We start from the raw sequence: 20,283 nt of genomic DNA, 5'->3' as shown, positions 1-20,283 counted from the left end.
TCGGTGAAAAACCCTTCTGCTTTCTCCAAGGGTACGTCGGCCTTGAAATCTTTAAACTTCACCGTGTAGGTGTAAGCCGTGGTTCTAAATTTTCTAGAGGAGCGCTTTTCCGTCTCTCGAATGGAATAGTACTTTTCAGGGTTGACTAAGGGTGGTGAACTTGGTTTAGAGGGTTCGGATTCTGGTTCACTCATGTCCTCTTCAAAATCACTGGCATGAATTTGTGTCAAGATTTCAGCCCTGGTACGAGGCGATAGATCACGTTTCTGCCTCTTACTTTCTTCTTCTTCTTTCTTCTCGAATGAATAGGATCGTTTCATCTTGAGTGCAAAACGTGAAATGACTCAAGTTCAAACACCATAGACTAATTTATAGTCATGGCAAACCAGCGTATATAAAAAGGGTGTGTCTTGTTCTTTCACTATTCATTTCACTCTCAAACCGAGGAGAACGATGGAAGAGACTAGCCAAATCGAACGTTTCGTCAAAGCTTTGCGAGGGGTCATTAGAAAATTCTCTTCAGACCAGCCGACAGACTACTCTCCTTCCTTTCGAGATAAGAGTCAGGATACTTGCTATATCTGTCAGAAGAAAGGGCATTGGTCTTCAGAGTGTCCAGACCGTCAAAAAAGAAAAAAAAACAGGGGCTAAAAAAGACAAAAGTCAAGATACCTGTTATTATTGTAAAGAAAAAGGACATTGGTCTCCAGATTGCCCAAAAAAGAAACAAGAGGAGTCAGAAGAAAAGAAGGATTCTTCAGAAGAAGAGAGGGATTCTTCGGAAGAAGAGAGGGATTCTTCGAAAGAAGAGAGGGATTCTTCAGAGGAAGAAAGAAGACAATTCTATTTAAAAGATGCAAAGAAACAGGAGAAGAAAAGAAGAAGGGAAGAAAATGAGGAAAAAACGGTGAAGAAATTCAAAAAACAGAGAGACTAAACAAGGAGAAAGAAGAAGTCAATGAACTTTTAATTAAAGTGTTGTGTTGTGAATTGGATTGTAAAAAATGGATAAAAGAATACATGAATGATATAAGGTAAGTGTCTTTGAGTTTTGATTTTAAAATAAGAAGCTACACTCACGCACTCATACACAGACACGTACTATAAGGGTAAAATGGGTGGGGTTTATTTTTGAGTTATTGGCAAATTGAAATCGTATTTCTTTTCGAGAAATGTGGGTGGCCCTGAAAAGGGCCTTTTTATTTTGGTGTAGGGGTGAGTTTAACCAATCAACTTTAACTGCCTTAAGCCTTTGCCACGGCCAAGGCCTACTTCTGATGATTGGGTTGAAATCACTAAGGGTGGTACGATAGGCTTAGTCACAGGGTTGGCGTGTTTAGCTCGGGAAGGTCGTATTCTCTTCGGTCGTGATAAAGAAGTCTGATACATTTGTTTCAGACTTCTTAGCTCCGCTAAAATGTCCAACAGTACCGTAGCCGTTTGATTTTCACCCTCTTGTTTCTTTGCTGCTACTTCTTCTTGCTGTTGTTGCTGTTGTTTTTTTCTTACCTCTTCTTGTTGCTGTTGCTGTTGCTGTAGGAGAAAAGCTTGTTCCGCTTCCTTTTGTCGTTGCATAAATTTCTCCAATTCTTCTTTCTGTCTCTGTCTAAAATTCTCCACTTGCGGTAATGAAGAAGGTAACGAAGGTTCCGGAACAAATTCTTGTGAGGTAAGAAAATCCACAAAATCCCAATGTACCTCTTCTGAAAGTAAGTCCGGGTTCCCTTGGGCAGTCTCCCCTGCTGGTGCACCCCAATGGATCGTTTTCTGAGTTTCCGTCATGTTGAATCACTGTCGCATAGATTGACTGCACACAAGCGCTAACGAATCTATATAGACCACGTGACGTCACAGACTGCTCTCTTCGGATTGGATGCGAGCTGACTGAATTTTGTAACGCGTGTTCGGATTGGTGAATGAATTCAATCCGTTTCAATCCTTCCTGTACCTATAAATTAGCGCAGTTCACTGCATTGATTCACCTATTCTCGTCGCTTCAAGATGTGGACCACAGTTGAGTCATCCACCCTTGTGTCTTCCATGATGTTTAGGACGGACATGCTCATGTATGTCAGGTCCAAGTGGACTGTTGTTGATAGGACAGATACTAGTCAATGGATGAGGAGAGTTTACATAGAAAGACAAGGATGTCTCAAGAGGGTACTTGTGTATGGACCGGCAGTTAGAAGGAGTTTAAGAAGAAGAAGAAGAAGATGTGACAGATGCCATCTATGTTAATATTAATATTAACATTATTAATATTAACATAAACCCAAAGGCCCTTTTCAGGGCCAGCCATATTTCTCGAAAAGAGATAGCCTTTCCATTGCCTACCCTTTTTTTAAATTTAAATTTAAATTTAAATTTTAAAAAAAAATAATCCCATATTCAATTCCCCTTGTCCCTAGACAAACCCAAACTCTATTCCCATGTTAATTTCCCCTTGTCGCTAGACAGACCCACACTATAGTTCCATGTTAAATTCCCCTTGTCGCTAGAGTGACCCACGATTTTTCTCCATGTTAATTTCCCTTGACGCTAATCTGACCCACGATTTTTCTCCATGTTAATTTTCCCTTGACGCTAGAGTTGCCCAAGGGGTCTTGTAATGCTAATTCCCCTTGACGCTAGGGTGCCCCCATTTACTACTCCTACCACAAACTTGGCCTGTTATTCCCATCAAGTCCACACCAAAGATTATACTCTGCTCTCCCCTAATTTCTATTGAGCACAGTCTTCAAGCCATGTAATTTACATCTCTTTCTTTTAGTTTTGATGTTAAATATGCTACGAAGACAAAAAGAGAAGGAGAAAACAAAAATAAAGGAGAAAAGAGACAGCGTCTTTCTGTAGTGTGTGTTTTCATGTTGAGTGTATTGGTCATGAGAGGACAAGTTTTAGTTTTGTGTTTTTGTTTTCTTCACTTGTGTTCCCGTCTATTCTTAAATTACTTCTTTTAAGCAAGACAAATGTCAATCATGTTTTAAAATTTGTGTATAAACTTGCTGTAATTAGATATATCATAATTAGTCATTACGAGATATCTTTATTGGTAGTACCATGTTAAGTCCCATAGATCATCATCCAGTAGTACCATGTTAAGTCCCATGGACCCCCCCCCCCCAATACGGACCCACAATGTAATTGTTATGAGACCTCAAAGTGGCATTCCAATGTTAAATTCTTCAAATTCTCGAAATACTCCTCCGTTCCCCAGTGAAAAATTGCTATATAGAGGACTTTATCATATACTTATATTGAGTCTTTTGTGCTACAAAATAATATAGACTGCATCAGAACATTTGGAATCCGATTGACCGGAATATCCTCGCTAATGTTTTATTCTGTGACGAGGCACTTGGTTCTTGACGTCTGTGTTGAATTGTAGTTCATTTCCCCCCATCGTGCAATATTCAATATGTCAGCCTCCATAACCACATGTGCATTTTTTAAAGACACCAGTGACAGTTCAGCTGCATAATTAACGTAATGATGGAGGCAAATCAAAATTTTACCTCGAATGTATTAAAGGACTTGAAACCTAAGCCTTTTGGTATGTATCCGTGGTGCCTAAATTACGAATACGAACGAAGTAGTTGAAAATTTATCTCGCTAAGAGTAGCAACAAGGGACGAATTTTCGTAATTTTAAGATAAATAAAAGTGCAATCGTTTTTTGCATAATTTAAGTACGCTGAATCTAAAAGTGAGCACAACTTCATAATATATTTTCAGATAAATTTACAGGAAGTATTGAAAGACATGGACCGTCTAGTCCTACAATGTAAGACAGCACGTTTTTGTTTTAGTGCTATGTCTTACAGTCCAAATAACCGCCTTGTTTACCTTGTTCCTATGTCGGTTGACATCGGAATGAGTAGTCAAAGTTTCAGGAACATCTCACACAATTGGCAGCCTATATTGACACTCTTCCACTAATTTATGTGTAATTGATATACTTACTTAGTACTAATAAAAAATAGTAATATTAGTACCCTTACTCGTACCTCGTGGACAGGGTACTAACATGAGCATATACGTGTTAATGGAGCAAGCCGGGTGTGATTCACACCCGGCGCTCTTTTAGCCTAATAATAACACTTTAAACATATTCCTTGCATATAATCCAATAAATTGAGTAGTCCCCTTATTTAATACCGGAAGTATCGAAAATCATTGTAGAAATAGTTGTAAAATCTTGTTTACCTTTTTTAGCCGATATTTTCGTTTAGATCATCCGCCATATAATTTCAAATAATGATTACTTCTGTTCTCAACCTCGTTTGTTGTGTGCCATATAAGGACATTGACGCCTTATTTGGAAATATAAACAAATCATAGTAAACATTTGGCGCTGTTTGGGTCAGAAATTCTGCGCATTAAAAGTAAATACGGTTTATCGGCAACTTTGAAATTCCATCAAGAAGCGATTTTTCGCACTTGATTGATAATAATATAGAGTAGAATATCCAAAATATGGTCTAGCAAGCCTTACGTAGAAAAGGGGTCACGGCAAGAGTCTCGCATTATTTGTCATGGTGGACAGGATAAGGTTAGAGTAACCATGCCAATTTATTTTATCGTGTAAGGGCTTAATAAATTCAAAATAAGCCTAACTTCTTTCCCAACATGATATACTTATGTAGTTGATTTCTACACTGTTTGTTTCTCTGACTTTAGTGATGATTTTGTTTTGCTCCATTACATGATATGGGATCAGTTCGTAGCCTCAACCACAACAAATCAAGTTGAGGCTACGACATCGTAGCTAATACTTACTGTGCTGTCTTTATTCTGGCGGAATGAAAATGACACTAGCAAATGGATGCATTTTCATGTTACGTTTGCATACATTTGAATTTGTTGCAATGCGATGGTAGTCGAGGTATGCCGAAGTATGTTTAAGTAGGTTCATGTGGGGGATATGTTTCTTGAAGGAAATAAAACATTGCTTACAGTTCCAATAGGCATAATACATTTTTATTTATTTTGTTAAAGAATAATATTCAAGCTTAACCCGATTTCAACATTCTCAGCTTTTCATTGCTTTCCAGCCAAAGAAATGTAGGCCAATGAAACTTTAAAACAGATCCATTTCTTTTGTGAGAATTTGAATTTATTAGAGAAAAGACATGAGGATAAGTAAAGTCTGACAAAAACATTATAACTTTACTTTTAGAAAAGAGTTGTTAATGGTTGGCAGTTGTGTGTGATATTCTTAAAAATTTGACTTTTGTTACGATATTAGTCGACATAAAAAAACGCTACACAGTGCCGTTAGTTAGGCAGTAAGACCCATCACCCCCCATAAAAGATCACATGTTGTTTATATTTTAATGCTACTAAAACAAAAATATTGGGGGATGTGTCTTCAGTTTTGTAGATCTAATGCACCATTGTTAATATTGGTCTTGGTCATCTTTTTCAAAACCTTGACCTCATGTTATTTCAGGATGACATTTGCATATTTCTTACATATGGGTATATAGAAATGTAGTATGAATATTCAGCTATAAGAATAAATAGACTTTTCCTATGTTCCAGGCACTTCAGAAGCCTTACTGTTACTTTTTATAAAGTTCCCTCATCCCCAGTGTTTGGATGAAATACTATATTCTTGAGTCATACACCTGTTGCAATTATATGTTGCTCTTAAAATTTACAGTTTTATGTATAATGTCTGCAGAATTAAAAATTGAACTTATCTTTATGATATCCTTTCAATAAATTCACAGCATGCATTCAAACATGTGCACTATCCACCATTTTAATAGTGGACTTAAGTCACTTTTTGCAAAATCTTGACCTCATGGCTATTTCAAGCTGAAATTTGCATATTTCTTACATATGGTAATTTACAAATGTTTCGTGAAAATTCAACTTTAATGATAAATTTGCATTTTCATTGTTTCAGGTACTTCTGAAGACTTTCTGTGTCTTGTGTGCCCTCCCCAATAATTGTTTTCATAAAATACCATAATGATGAGTAATACACAAGTTGACATTTTATTTTACTCTTATGCTACTGCATATTCATTACAATATTCTTGTACATATATGTTTTGATCTGAAATCACAATTTAGTAAACAGCAATTGCCATTTTAGAAGTAAATTATGATAAGATAGTTTTGGTAAATTTTCAGATCTTTAAAGTTAATGACAAAAAATAAAATAATATAACTTGTTTTGTGCACTAAATATTTCAACACCATTTGTATTGAATTACAGTGGTAATAATAAAGGCGGAAATTCTCATTATAGATCAGCTAAGATCAACATCAATCTATTTTAGTTTTGTGTTTTGGCTGAACAATATCAAAACTTTCTGCTGTTTTCTGACAGCAATACAGGCCAAGTTAATCATTAAGACCCTGAAACTGGCTTGTGTTAAGAGAGAATTGTGACCGGCAACTATACCAGTACGTTGATGTGTAATTGCCTTTTATTCCATAATATTAGCACGATTAAAACAGGGTGTAAGGCATACCTGTCAACTTTTCAAAAGCCAAGTAGGGATACTGAATAAAAAATAGAGAGATTGGGACCTAAAATTGTGAGGTTTCTTGTGGCAATTTTAAAGCCTTGTTTTGACTAAATATTGATCAATCTTTCTGGTCCAATATTAGGGCATAACCGACTTTTGATCCGGAAATCGGATTCCACCGGATAGTATGAACTTCCGATTAATCGGAGTCGGACAAGGCAGGAACGACCGATTCGGATAATAAAAATAATAAAGTTGAATTTCTATAGCACCGTGTCTAACACTGCGTGTCATTCGATAGTGCGTTAATAAAGTTAAATAAGAAGTCAGAAAAGACCAATATGGTCAACACAATGGGGTGAAACGATAATACTTGAGTTAGACCGAAAGATTTAAATTTATTAAAATATATAATACAGTCCTACCCGTTTATGTCAACATCCTCAATAATGAAGGCATAATATTGAATACATTGACACATGCTAATGAGGTATTAAAAGAAAATGATTCTTACAATCGTAAATATAAATAAAGTTAATAAGGAAACTTTCACAGCACAATAAACTTGTTTCAATCACCGATCACTTTGGAAAATGCAAGAATCGATCAGATTTCATTGCTTTTATTTAAGTCGCTGCAAGAGGCCAACTTTATAGGACCAAACAAAAGCCTGTTTTATTTTTATTTGACCGCGACGTTAAAGCATGGCGGCAAGATCAACTAATTGTTGAATAAAGTACAGGATGGAACTGGCCGCTTGCCGACATAAATGATTAAGGCTGGAAAATTAAAGCCTGGCGGCAAGATCAACTAATTGTTGAACAAAGAATGGGTCGGCACTGTGGCTTTGAACTTCGTTGCATTTTGCTATAGTCCTGCATGTGACATCGGTGTGATATGCAAAACGTGTGTAACACGGTTTAAAAAGTTAATTTGAAAAACCTTTTAATTTAGCATTTCCGATTAATTGAATCGTATCCGGAATCAGAAAAATTTCATGCCCAAAATCCGGAATCGGAAATCAGTAGAAAAATGCTAATCGGTTATGCCCTATCCAATATGCATGAAATTCGCATAAAGACTCACTGTTTCTCCCTGTGATGTGCCCTATTTTCCCCCAGGACATGCCCCATTTTCATATTCTGGTCAGCCGTGGCCAAACTGCACAAAAGCTAAAGGTTAGTGTTAAATAAACAAGCAAGAAAAGAATGCCAGCGCAACTAATTAAAAGTTGATCCTTATCGATGCAACTATTTAGTGAAAACGAGTGGCCCTCAGTCATAATGCAAAGAAACCATGTTCTATACTACTGTGTGTTATACAAGCACCAGCATTTGATTGGAAAATAAAAGATTCCCAGTTTTGTTGAACTAAAGGTACCTAAATAGGCAGCCTCATGGTACCGTACACGTGGCAACTATTTTTCCCTCGTATATCTGACCTTATTCCCTTATTGTCAACTCATAAGGCATATATTATTATTTATTATAAAACATATGTACCCTGAATTATTTTTTTTGAGGACACATTCGCTGCGTGGTATGAATGTTTTTCATTCCTTATTTTAATTTAACGATGGCAATTAACGTTGGTATATATGGTATAAAAATGCCAGGTGTTCACTCGTGTAAGTTTTTTTGGTGGGAATGGTGCTTTAGTATATGGAGTTACAACATTTGTTGTGATCATTCTTGGGATTGAAATTAATTGTCAGCAATTTTCTTGTTGTGTTTTTTTTTTGTTCTGTTTTTTAAAAAATGTTGTAGAGGTTAAAAAAAACTTAACATTCTATTTAGTGAAGAAGCAAATTTTTTCTAGTAAAGTAATTATTTTGTCATAACACATTATTCACAGGTGATAAAACAAAGCATGTAGGTCTTTTATTTCTGTCAGGAGAAATGAAAATTGAAGACATAATGTAAGGTCGCTTACATCCAAGCAAACTACATCTCAGCTTTTATGGTATTATAATTTTCGAATCATTATTTCTGAAACTTCGTTACTGTATTTTGGAGATATCATTTAAGTTTAGTGCAGTGGTGCCCATGATTTGACTCTAAGGAACGTACTTCATTCATTGGAATGTACTTCATTCAGCGTATGTTCAAACCTACAATGTACAGGCAGTGGTGCCATTATGTAAATACATCATTAGTCTAATTACGAGTGTTGACACAAACCGTATTGTTGCTTATTGTGTTGTCATACCGGGATCACATTTTAATGAGTTATGTATTTACAATTTCAAGGCAAAGTAAAAACGTAATTACTGGTACACTGATATAAAATGCCCAATGCAATAATGCATAAACAAACAATTATTGATCAAAAGGGAGAGGTAGTGTTACAGCAACTCGTGACTGCTAAATTCTTGTCATTGCTTGATCAAATTATTCACAAATCTAGATTAGGCAGAAACAAAAAGTGTCTGTTTACAATTAGATAATGATGTCACTGTTTCAGTGTTTGTTTATAATTAGATAATGATGTCACTGTTTCAGTGTCTGTTTACAATAAGATAACGATGCCACTGTTTCAATGTCTGTTTTGGCATTTGCTTTAGTATTTGTATCACTTTTTTGCTATATCCTGAAAAACAAATGAAAAGCGTATGTAAATATGGTTACATGATAAATGATAGATATGTTTTTCAAACTGGATTTAGATTTTTAGTCTTCTTTGCTTCGACGTTAATTCAGCATGTTGACGTTTGGTGTCTTATGTGTCAGATGTCATGGCTTACCATTGCCCTTTTTGGAGACTGATTTATATTCCCTTTTTTGAGGTTTATTTCATATGATAAAATTATTAGAACCTCGTTTTAAGGGATTGTGTACATTGAATGTTTAGTTTTATAGCTAGCGTTAGGTTCTAAACCTACAACCCAGCAACTAAAATGCATAGAACCTGTCAAACAAGGTTCCAATATTATAATAGCTTTGGTATAATTTCCACAGGATGAATTTCATAAATATTTTGGGCTGATTTGAAACTAATTGCCTGTTAACTAAAATATCTGTTTTCTTTGCCTTAATTATCCTCATTGTTTTTGTTCATATATTTTGTACATCCTTGTTTTATTTTCATTCCCACTCTTCATCTTCAGAAATGAAAATAAATTGACATTTAATATTAACTGCAGTGACAAGTGTCATCTAAGCAAGCAATTCCTATGAATCTACGGAAAATAGCCTTGAAAGATTTGCAATGATCTTTTACGTTTCCTTCATGAAATTGGGGCATATGAAATCCCAGATCTCAGTTGCAAGCATAATGCCATTTTTCAGAGTTATTAAAGTTGCCCTATAACTTGATAACAGATTTGTAGTATTAACTATGTCATGTGTCTTGAAAACATAATCTTAGGATTAACTATGTCAGATGTCTTGATAACATAATGGTAGGATTAATTATGTCAGATGTCTTGATAACATAATGCTAGGATGAATTGTGTCAGATGTCTTGATAAAATAATGGTAGGATTAATTATATCATATGTCTTGATAACATAATGGTAGGATTAATTATGTCAGATGTCTTGATAACATAATGCTAGGATTAATTATGTCAGATGTCTTGATAACATAATGCTAGGATTAATTATGTCACAAGTTTTGATAACATAAGAGTAGGATTAATTACATAGCGTGTCTTGATGACAGAATTGTAAAATTAAAGCTGTCACATATTTGGGAACATAATTGTACGATTCAAGATGCACTGTTTTTGATTGCAGGCTCACATACTGAGAGAATGCTTCTTGTAAACAAAAGATGTAAAAATGCCCTGGTCACAGCTGGTCAACCTCTGAGGACTTTCCGAGCTTCTCCAAGTTCAGGTACTTGTGCAAATAATGAGGATTTGTCAGCAATCATGATGTTAAATAGCAGTTTTAAAGAAGATACATCACATACATTATTTTCTATCCTGTATTGGTTTGGAAAGTAGTCAAATTAGAATTTAAAATTCATTTTATTATGAAATCAAAAAGTTGGAAATTGTGGCAGTCTTTTGTGAAAGATAGGTAGATACAGAAAGGTCAGCAGATGGGATAAAAGGGATTAAGGCATACAAGGAAAGATGTGGAACATAGCAGAATATAAGGGCGCTTCCAGTTTCTAATGACCTTAATTATGGGCAGATTAGAGGAATATAGGGGTGACTGCCAGTTTTAAACTAGCTAAAAGATGGGCAATTTAAGGGAATATAGGGTGACTGTCAGTTTCTAACCAGGTGAAAGACTAACTGCAGGTAATATTATAACACCTGCTGAAAATATTATGGTCTTTAAAAGCAGATATGAATGTTTGTTACCTAGGGGACCCTTTATCAATTCTCTCCATTCTTATTGACCTTAGACATACATATGGCAGTTTGTATCCTCCTACCAATTTCTAAAGCAAAAAGTCTCAAAAGATACATGTATTTAAAAAAAAAACACAAACATGGTCATTTCACTCATAAATTTATTATTTCTAACTTGATTGTCACCATGTGGCCCCAAACATTGTCATCTTGTTTGCATTTCAAACCAAATGGAAGCTGTCAATGTAAACTATGAGACAGACTGCTTACTGTCCTTTCCCAGTTCCTAGAACTGTCCATTTTCAGTGAACACTGTCGTTGGCATCCAATATTTATATTTATGATGCCAAGTTTTGATATTTCTATTTTTAAAAGAAATGAACAAAATGAAAAGATGTAACTCTTACATGCATGTGTTCAAATGGGTGTAACTCCCAAAGTTACGAAAATTTAAAGAATTGTTCAGAGCTTGTCAAAGACAGTGAACTACTTCAAATTAGTACTTAGACTTGTCCAACCAAATATGGCGACTGTGTTGGTAAAGAAACTTTTATTTGGTTTAAAATGTTAACAAGTTGACAAAGTTAGAGACCCCAACAATAATCAGATTAGACATTATAAATTGATGAATGAAATGTTTTAAGTTTTATATCCTTGACAGTTTTAGTTTTAAAAATTGTTACGGGGGTACAAACTGTTGGTGGAGGGGGTAGGCAAATATTCTAGTTTGTGCAAATAAGTGTGTTGCATAATTGACTTCATGCCGATGAAGGAGTCACTGTCCATGGCAAGCCTAAATTAGTTTGCTAATTAGAGTTTATTGCACATTGTCAAACCCTGGTAGTAAAACAGGGATATAATAGCATTGCCTTAATCAAGTGGAAAATATTTCTTAAAAGATTATTAGACTTTATTCACCTGATTTTTTCAACAGATTATCCAGAATTTTGCCAATGGATGGTATAAGGACTTTCCTTTGTTCTACACCTATGCCAGAATAATAAATCACTCTTATCCCATCCATTCTGAAATGCAACTTACCACTGCTACCAGAGTTGGTTAATTGTGCACATTGATTTACACAGGAAAACATTGCTGACTTGGATGCAATTTTCTGCCTAGTCATTATTACCATGTCAGCCTTGTGTTAGGGAAGAAGTAACTGCATCAGAATTGTTGGTCATTGATTTAGGCATATTTTACTAAATTGTCCATAAAAATTACATTTATTCCCAGCTGATCTCTACTGATATCCACCAGCTTCCCTTTACTCTGTCATGATTGATACCAGCATCAGTCATGATTGAATAAAAGTAATCCAGTGGATCTCAGTAAAGACCAATACCCACCAATATTCTGACACTAGCATTCAAGGGGATAATTGCCAGCATCTTGTGTATTGCACTGCTGAGAGCAAAATGACAGTGTGACTGAACTGAATGCTGACAATGTAAGACATGTCTAGCCCAAACTTGCTGTGTGGCAGACTTCAGGGGGTACATACAATAGTCAATTTCACCTCTGCAGAAGAATATATTACTCAGGTAAATACAATGTAATCAAAAAGTACAGTTCAGCTTATAAGGTTTTAATGGATATTGTGAGAGGCTTGCAAAGTTACATTTTTCAATTTTGATTTCAAATTGAAGTTTCTGTTACCAATGTTGAAGCCTGGTCGATCTGTCAGGGATACACTTTAATTTGTGCCTCTGTCCCTCTATAATTATCAAGAAATGTGGATTTGTTAATTTCATGGGGACATGAACAGTGTGCAGTGGGAAAATATTTGGGCTTCATCATAGTGCAACATATTTGTCCACGTTTCTTTATGAAAAGTATGGTATACAGCTGTGACATTTGTAGTAACTATAACTCTAGTGACCAGTACAAAAATAACAAAAACTAGTCAGAATCTTCCTGATATTTCTATTCCAACATTCAATATTTTGCCATAAAGTCTGTAACAGTTTCTATCTTTTTTTTTTATTTCTCTAGTGCTAACACAGGTAAAACAGTTTCTTCCAAAAATGGATACAGCGAATCGTGACTTGGAAGAGATCTTGAAGACTCAGCCAGCTAGTAGTGTTGATATCGAAAATGTGGAGGATTGTAAGGGGCCCATCATAGAAATGGTAAATCATATACTTTTCTTGGCATGTGTTCCACTTTGAAACTTTTTCCAAGACTTTGAAATTACTTGCAGTTTTTAAAAAGTCTTAAAGAAATGAAAATGAAGACACTAAATGTGACCTGGATTCAAATGAAAAACACCTGACACATCTCATAACTTTACTTACAGATTGGTAGCCTGATTTGTCCAAAGACTGTTGTGCATTTGACAAGTCAATATCAACTGTGTTTTGAGCTATAATTGAGTATGTATGATGGGTTAGAGGCACATCAGCCCAATCCTGCTTAATAGTGTCTCTTAAAACCAAAGTTAAAAAATATAATTGTAAATATTGCACAAAACCTTTAGAAAGATGAATCCATCCGGACAAATGTAAACAAAATAAAACTAAAAAAGTATTACAATTGTGGAAATGGTATGTAAATACAAAATTTGCCCATATTTCAAGCTGTGTTTAGGTAGGAAATAAGTCTTGTAAATGATAGTAACTAGATACATTTATAAAATAATTGCAGACCAAAATGTCTAAGTGCACAAATGCAGACAAACTTAAAAAATTGCTGTAATGATATTAGTTTCATCAGATCATCTATTTATGCATATAAGCATTCGTACCAATTTCATTTGTCAAATTTTGCTAAATTGTGCTTAGCACAGTGTTTTGTTTACATATAAATACAAATATGCCTATAAAATGTTTGGTGCAATGGCCTTATATCAATTCATTTACATATAAATACAAATACGCCTATAATAATATATTTCTCTACTAAAGTGTTGTTTGCCTAATTGTGCTAACATGATGTTTGTCAAAAATGTGAAGTTCCAAAATGTGCATTAAAAAAAATTGAAAATGATGGAATGATTGAAAATCTAACAAGATAATGTCCAAATGACTACAATTATGCCAGCTAAATTGAATTTGTTAACTTATAATGGATTTTGTGAAAAAGGATTTAAAAAAGTGGAAAATAATGTTGAAAAAAGCCTTCAAAATTTGCCGTAGTGACCTAAATATCTAATGAGGGTGGCTGTTAAATGACAAAATTAGTCACAAATATAAATACAAGTATCCATTGATAATTATCTAAAACTTATTTCTGTTTGAACCCATAGGAAAGTGGTGAGTGATTTCCGTATTGTCATGCTAGAAATGATGCAAAAGGCTGAGAAAAGGCTTAGAGGTTGCTGGGATATCACTCAATCAAAGCAGTTTCGAAATTGTTCATTGCATCGTTGGTTGTAATAGTGGCTTATGAGTGTTTAAATTTTCAATATTGTTCAGTCAAAATCTTTCACTGCCATTTGCAAAAAGCTACTCTAGCAACCAAAAATTACTTTTAAAAATTTCAGCTAAACAGAAACAAGAGGCAATATCAGCCTGAAATCACTCATCTGACTTATCAATCGTAACAGCTAACTTTGTCTCACAAAGCTTATATCATGTTGAGTTTACTTATTTACTATACCCTGAATAAAATTATTTGTCAAGATAACGGCATAATTAATATGCAGTCTCGTGCTGATAATCAAAATCATCCAAGATCTTGACGATATAAAATTTATCAAGCTTTGTAGAAATTGGTTAAGAAATGTAACCTCAAGATCTAGAAAATAAGTTCATCCAATCAGATGCAAGGTATCTCATTAATATACACTAATCTCACTTATTATAGAACCTATCTGTGACAATGATAATGTAAGCTTAAGGTGGAGCCAAATCCAATGCAATAAGTTTGATCAAAATGTAGTAAGAAATTTAGTTGGTAGATTGTTCACTAGCTTATCCAATCAAATGCACAGTCAACATGTCAATTTCAGTCATATTCTTAATCAACCAAGATGATATATACCTATTTATCAGTTCCTGATCAAAGTCCAATAAAAAATACAGTCTCTCGAGTGGTAATAATCACCTCATTGATACATGTGGTGCACACTTATTATAGATTTGATATGAAACCTTGGTTATATAACTCTATATTTGAAGTTTGATCAAAATGAGATGCAAATATGCCTGCAAGGAGTGGCAACATGCCCAGCCAATCACATGCAAGATCAAATCATTCATTTGCATGGGTCATGCTCACTTTTGAAGTTTTCCACGATCATGGTGCTGTAAGCCCATACTCAAATTTTGATCAAAATTGAATCAGAATTATGGCTTGCATCACAGTATTAAGGTCAGTGTCGGTGGTTCTTTCTGGGGTTTTCCCCGGGTTCTTCCCCCACCATTAATCAGTGTATCCACTAGGGGTGAAAGACTGAGAGTCAAAAATTCCCTTGGTGTCAGAATTAGGGGTCTGGCAGAGTAAAAATCAAACTTTGGCATCAAAACTGGGGGTCAAATTAAAATTTTGGGGGTCCATGAAGCACAAATGAGGGTAAAGGGAAACACTGATTAATACTGGCCGCCATGTATAGCTATTGTGTGCTGAAAATGGCGTTAAACCCTACAACAACAACAACAACAAATATAGCTTTCAAAAGTGGTAACAAGCGCAGCCAGTCAGAAGCAAGATCACCTCATTAATATGTAGACCTTACTGATCATCAAACTCATCCAAAATCTTGCATATATTATTGAATATTCCAAATTTGATCAAAATCAGATCAGAAATCTCCCTCCAGAGTGATGATAACCCCAGCCAATCAGCATTTGTTGATGGTCAGATGGTGCATGACACATAAACAATGGACACAGGGCCATTAAATTTACTTAATCATCAGACGTCTGTTAAATTTATGTGGGAATTTGTTTTCACTCTGACAGTGTTTTACCTGTAGCAGTGTGGGATTCTCATTTCCTCAAATTGCACTACAGTATTTGTGATTTACTGTAATTTTTGTATGCTCGCATAATGTAATATGTTATGTTGTTGTCTATCCATCAAAATCCCCACACTAACTCAGTGTCCACCATCTGTAGTTATCTAACTTTGTGATAGTCTTGGCTTTGAGGTATGGAGGAAAACAGTCAATTTATGGGTCAAAGGTCATGGTGTCACTCTGAATGAAGAAAGATAAGTGAGTTTTTTTTTTTACAATGACTAGAGTTCTTCATGATCTACAGTTATCAAACTCTGGTTAGTGTAAAGAAGAACTCTAATGATCTCATGGTTCAAAATGTCAAAGTTTAAGGTCATTGAGACTGAGAGTTTATACATAATTCTAAAACACAGACCCTGATAGAACTTTCTGTATGGTTTTGACTTTATGTAAGAAGGAAGGGAAGTCGATTTTGGGGTCAAAGGTCTATGGCACTGTCACTAAAAGAAGAAAATGGTTTCTGCACAAAAATTTAATTATGGACCATTTACCTTCATCAAATTTTGTGGGTGACTTTGGGTAACATTAACTTTGTTGTCAAAAGGTCACAGGTCAATGACACTGACTGAAAGCAAACAAATGGTTTTTACATACTAATTTCAGTTCAATATCACAAACTTTGAGCAAAGTAAGTTTGTAGAGTACTTGTATGTTAGGCACAGAAGAGTTCTGTTGATTTTTGGGTCAAAGGTCATGGTCACTGGCTATAAAAAATGGATTGTGCATCATAACTCTTGTTCTGGTGCGCATTTCTGGACATGAATTTGTGGATGATTTATACTTAGGGTTATATGTAACCATTATATTCTGGGATTAAAAGGTTAGACATTATCAGGGATCGTCCTGGGCTTCGCCAATGTCGCAAATTGCGATTTTTTTTCCTTATTGGCGACAAAAATATCCCATCTGGCGATTTTTTTGGCGACATACTTTTTGGTTATTTAATTTGTACATACAATCATGGATTTGGACTGAATAAATTTAAAGCCAGAACGAAAGGAAGCCATAAACTTGACTAAGCAATGCATTGGAATCAATCTGTTACACAAACGATCCTTTGTTCTTATTGACAACCCTATCTTTACAGTGCATTGTTACATCATAATCTGCTTATGCTGACATCTGGGCTGAGTACTGTATGCTGCGATACAGTCAATCATGCTACCACACTATACCTACAACTGACCGACTTCTGAAGACGCGAATAGAACAGATACAATTAATTGTATGGCTAATCCTTCTGTTTTTTTTTTTTATACATATACCAATACAATAGTTTTGCTGAACCTTCATAGAAAACTGATAACCTTTGAAGTACCGACTACTGTGTATAAATACAAAGCAAATGGAAAAAATCTCAATCACAATTACATCTGTCGCCAGTGCAGCATTTTACTCATTGATCTTTTTCTTTTGCCATCAGTCCCGTGTTACAGCTGCAGAGACTTAAACTCCGCAACAAGAAATAGCAAAAAAAAAAAAAAAAACAGTTTTGCATAATTAATAATAATTATTTATTTCTCAAAATACAGGAGTGAAAGAATCCCTAAATTGGGTGTGAATTTACGCTTATATATACGGTCCTATATTGCCAGGTGTTGACTCGTGTAAGTTTCATTTGTGGGAATGGAGATCCTATTTTTCGAGAAAATTTATACAGCATTCAGTGATCATTCTTGGGATTTAGGAAGCAATTCGCTACAAGCTTTGTGAAGCTAGCCATAAGGGGGGGGCGGGGCTGCTGAGAGACTACTGGTGTCACCTGTCAGCACTGAGGACTGTGAACGTGGATTCAGTAAGATGAACCTCATAAAAACTGACATCAGAAATAAGCTCTGCATCTCATCTCTCGAGAATTTAATGAGAATCAGCATGTACAGATGTGAAAAATTAGACTTTGAAACTGATTTCAACAAGTGGGCAGCCCTAAAATCGCGACGGATCTTCATGTAACACTTTGTAACATTTTGTTAATGCTTGTTGTAATTAAAGTATTAACTAATCCATCTTTTGTAATTTTCATTGCCTGTTACATTAATAGACTAAATTAACACTTGGAAAAATGTACACTACTTTTTTTGGCGACACTTTTTGAAAATTGGCGACAAAATATTGAGGTTGGCGATTATTTTGGCGACAGCTTTTTAAAAGCCAGGACCATCCCTGCATTATGATCATGGTATGTCTAATAGGACAATAATGGTTTTTACAGATTTAGTTCAAAACCACAATGGGGCACAGTCTTTGAAACTGGTTGGTTAGTAATTACCAGTCAACAACAGGCAGTTCATGCCTACATACAGGAGTATTGATCACATGGTATGTATTTAATGTGTTGTACACAGTACTCTTGCTGATTTATCGAGTTACTGCTTTTTCTGCACATTTTGACATATACAGTACACCGGTCTGATAAAAATAAAATCTTAAACCACTTGCTCCACCTATATTTTCACTTGTCACATTTCAGTTTCTTGCTAGATTTGTGCATTTTAATCCATATAAAACAAAAAGAAATAATGTACAGCATATTTATTTCTTCCAAGTGATTAATTTTTTATAATTATTTTAACTCTGTTGGTCACAGACCACAAGAGAGGGCTTGTTAGAATGGTCAGTTTTCTGTCATTGATTCATCCATTAGTACAAATTTCTTAATGTTGTGCCTGTTAAGCTATTTGGAGGATTGCAGTATATGGTGTGGGGCATAAAAGCACCATCATTTCTATCAATTATTCCTATGACATAAACGCTGTGCTTTCACATCGATCATGTGTTATACAGGATCATGCATTCAGAGACAGAATATTTTGATGCAGAGTAAATCCTTAAAGCTTATTGACCCATTTTTTTGTTTTTGTTTTAAATATTAAGCGAGAAATTAATGGATTATTATGTTCTTCATTGAAAATACTGTATTAATGGATTATTATGTTCTTCATTGAAAATACTTGGTATTGATTTATTGACTTTAGTATCTCAGACCAGATTATAAAATACTCAACAGAAATGTTAACAGGAGAATGGTTTGAGAAAAGTGTTATAGCTTGTCTTTCAGTTTCCATTGAAACTTCAGCAGACATGGTTCCCATTTTTACATTGAATACACTTCTCAGGGTATCTTTAATGTTTTTTTTTTCCAGAATGTTGCTCTGGTGGAACCAAACTTGTCAGAAACTAGTGACTCGTCAGAAACTGACTTTGAGACATCAAGCTCAGAGGGCAGTTGTGATGATAGTATTTTAGGGGAAGTAACTCCAGACAACCTAAAATTGAGAAAAAGGACCAAAAGACCTACAATAGAGTTTATCCAAAGTGACAGTGATCACAGTGATCCTAAGGATGATTTATCAACCAAAGAAAAAAGTGTTCCAGAGAATGGATGAAATTTTTTACAAAATCAAATTTACTTAAAGTGTAAACGAAACAGACATTATCACAATCATTGGCAATGTTATTCCATGTTGGATGTGATCAGCTTTCAATAACTGACATTACAAGTTAAAGAACAGGCATTAGGTTTCAAGTAAAACTATATCAGCTGGTTTTATTGGCTAAGTGATTCGTAAAGAATTACAAGTTACTACTAGTATTATTATTACTGTATTAGAATACTGATAGTTGAAATTTGACTTGATAAATTTAATAGACCCATAATACAATGTATTGAAAGTAACAATGACAATTTTTAGATTCCATTATGTAAGAACACCGGTACAGAGTATGTAATGATTTGATATTGTCTAATTGTGAAAATCATTTTTGAAAACATAACACATCAATTTTTAAAAGCTTTATTACAATAAGGCAACTTTTAACTATTGGCAAAGGCAAGAAATATAAAAAAATGCTAAAACATTTCATATTAAATAAATAATAAACATAAAAAAAGCAAATATGAGCTATCTTTCTCACTCTAATCCATTATCTTCATTTAAAAATGCTGTGATTCACTTGTACATGTATTTCCTTTGTGGTCCTTCTTACAAACTGTGTTCACATGGGACAGGAAATGTACTAAACACATTTTATTCACCTTGTTTTCTTTTGCCTTTTTATTTTCAGCTGGAAAAGGAAGGATATATCCTTGTTTATGTATAAGATGGTTCTTAATTATTAATATTTTGCATTACAAGAAATCATCTCCAATTTAACGTAACTCAAAGAATCTTCATTTATTGCCTAATAAATTCACTAGGGACCCATAGAAGTAATGGCAAAAATCCCAAACCATCTGCTCTGTATTTCAAATAAGAAATTACTGAGGTGTGCATTTCTTCATTGTAAGTTAGTACAGTTTTCTGTTACTATAACACTGTTTGGATATAACAAAGTATTGCTATGTCCCAATGTCTGAAACTGAATTGGTTTATATCAAATATGTGACAGTATTGTTCAAAAGAAAACAATATGAAACTCTGTATTATATCTTTATTTATATTATTATTTGAAAGTTTATCATTCCCACTATACTGTGATTCAGTATATACGCAGTTCTCACAATACCATGGTTTAGTATACAACACTGTTCTCA

At 34.6% G+C, this 20,283-nt stretch overlaps 1 protein-coding gene across 1 annotated transcript; it reads left to right on the top strand.

Moving 5' to 3' along the window:
• Positions 1-3,402: 3,402 nt before the first annotated feature.
• Positions 3,403-19,785, top strand: LOC149792604 (NOP protein chaperone 1-like). The gene is made up of 4 exons (XM_089971232.1): positions 3,403-3,553; positions 10,221-10,322; positions 12,785-12,921; positions 18,893-19,785. Exons 1-4 carry the CDS (start codon positions 3,490-3,492, stop codon positions 19,133-19,135), a joined length of 546 nt encoding a protein of 181 aa, XP_089827358.1. The 5' UTR covers positions 3,403-3,489; the 3' UTR covers positions 19,136-19,785.
• The last annotated feature ends 498 nt before the right edge of the window (positions 19,786-20,283 follow it).

Source organism: Sinohyriopsis cumingii, chromosome 9, assembly GCF_028554795.1.
Source record: "Sinohyriopsis cumingii isolate HCF-2022 chromosome 9, ASM2855479v2, whole genome shotgun sequence".
Classification (NCBI taxonomy): domain Eukaryota; kingdom Metazoa; phylum Mollusca; class Bivalvia; order Unionida; family Unionidae; genus Sinohyriopsis; species Sinohyriopsis cumingii.
Note: the sequence above shows the minus strand (reverse complement) of the source record. Positions and strands in the feature narration are given on the sequence as shown.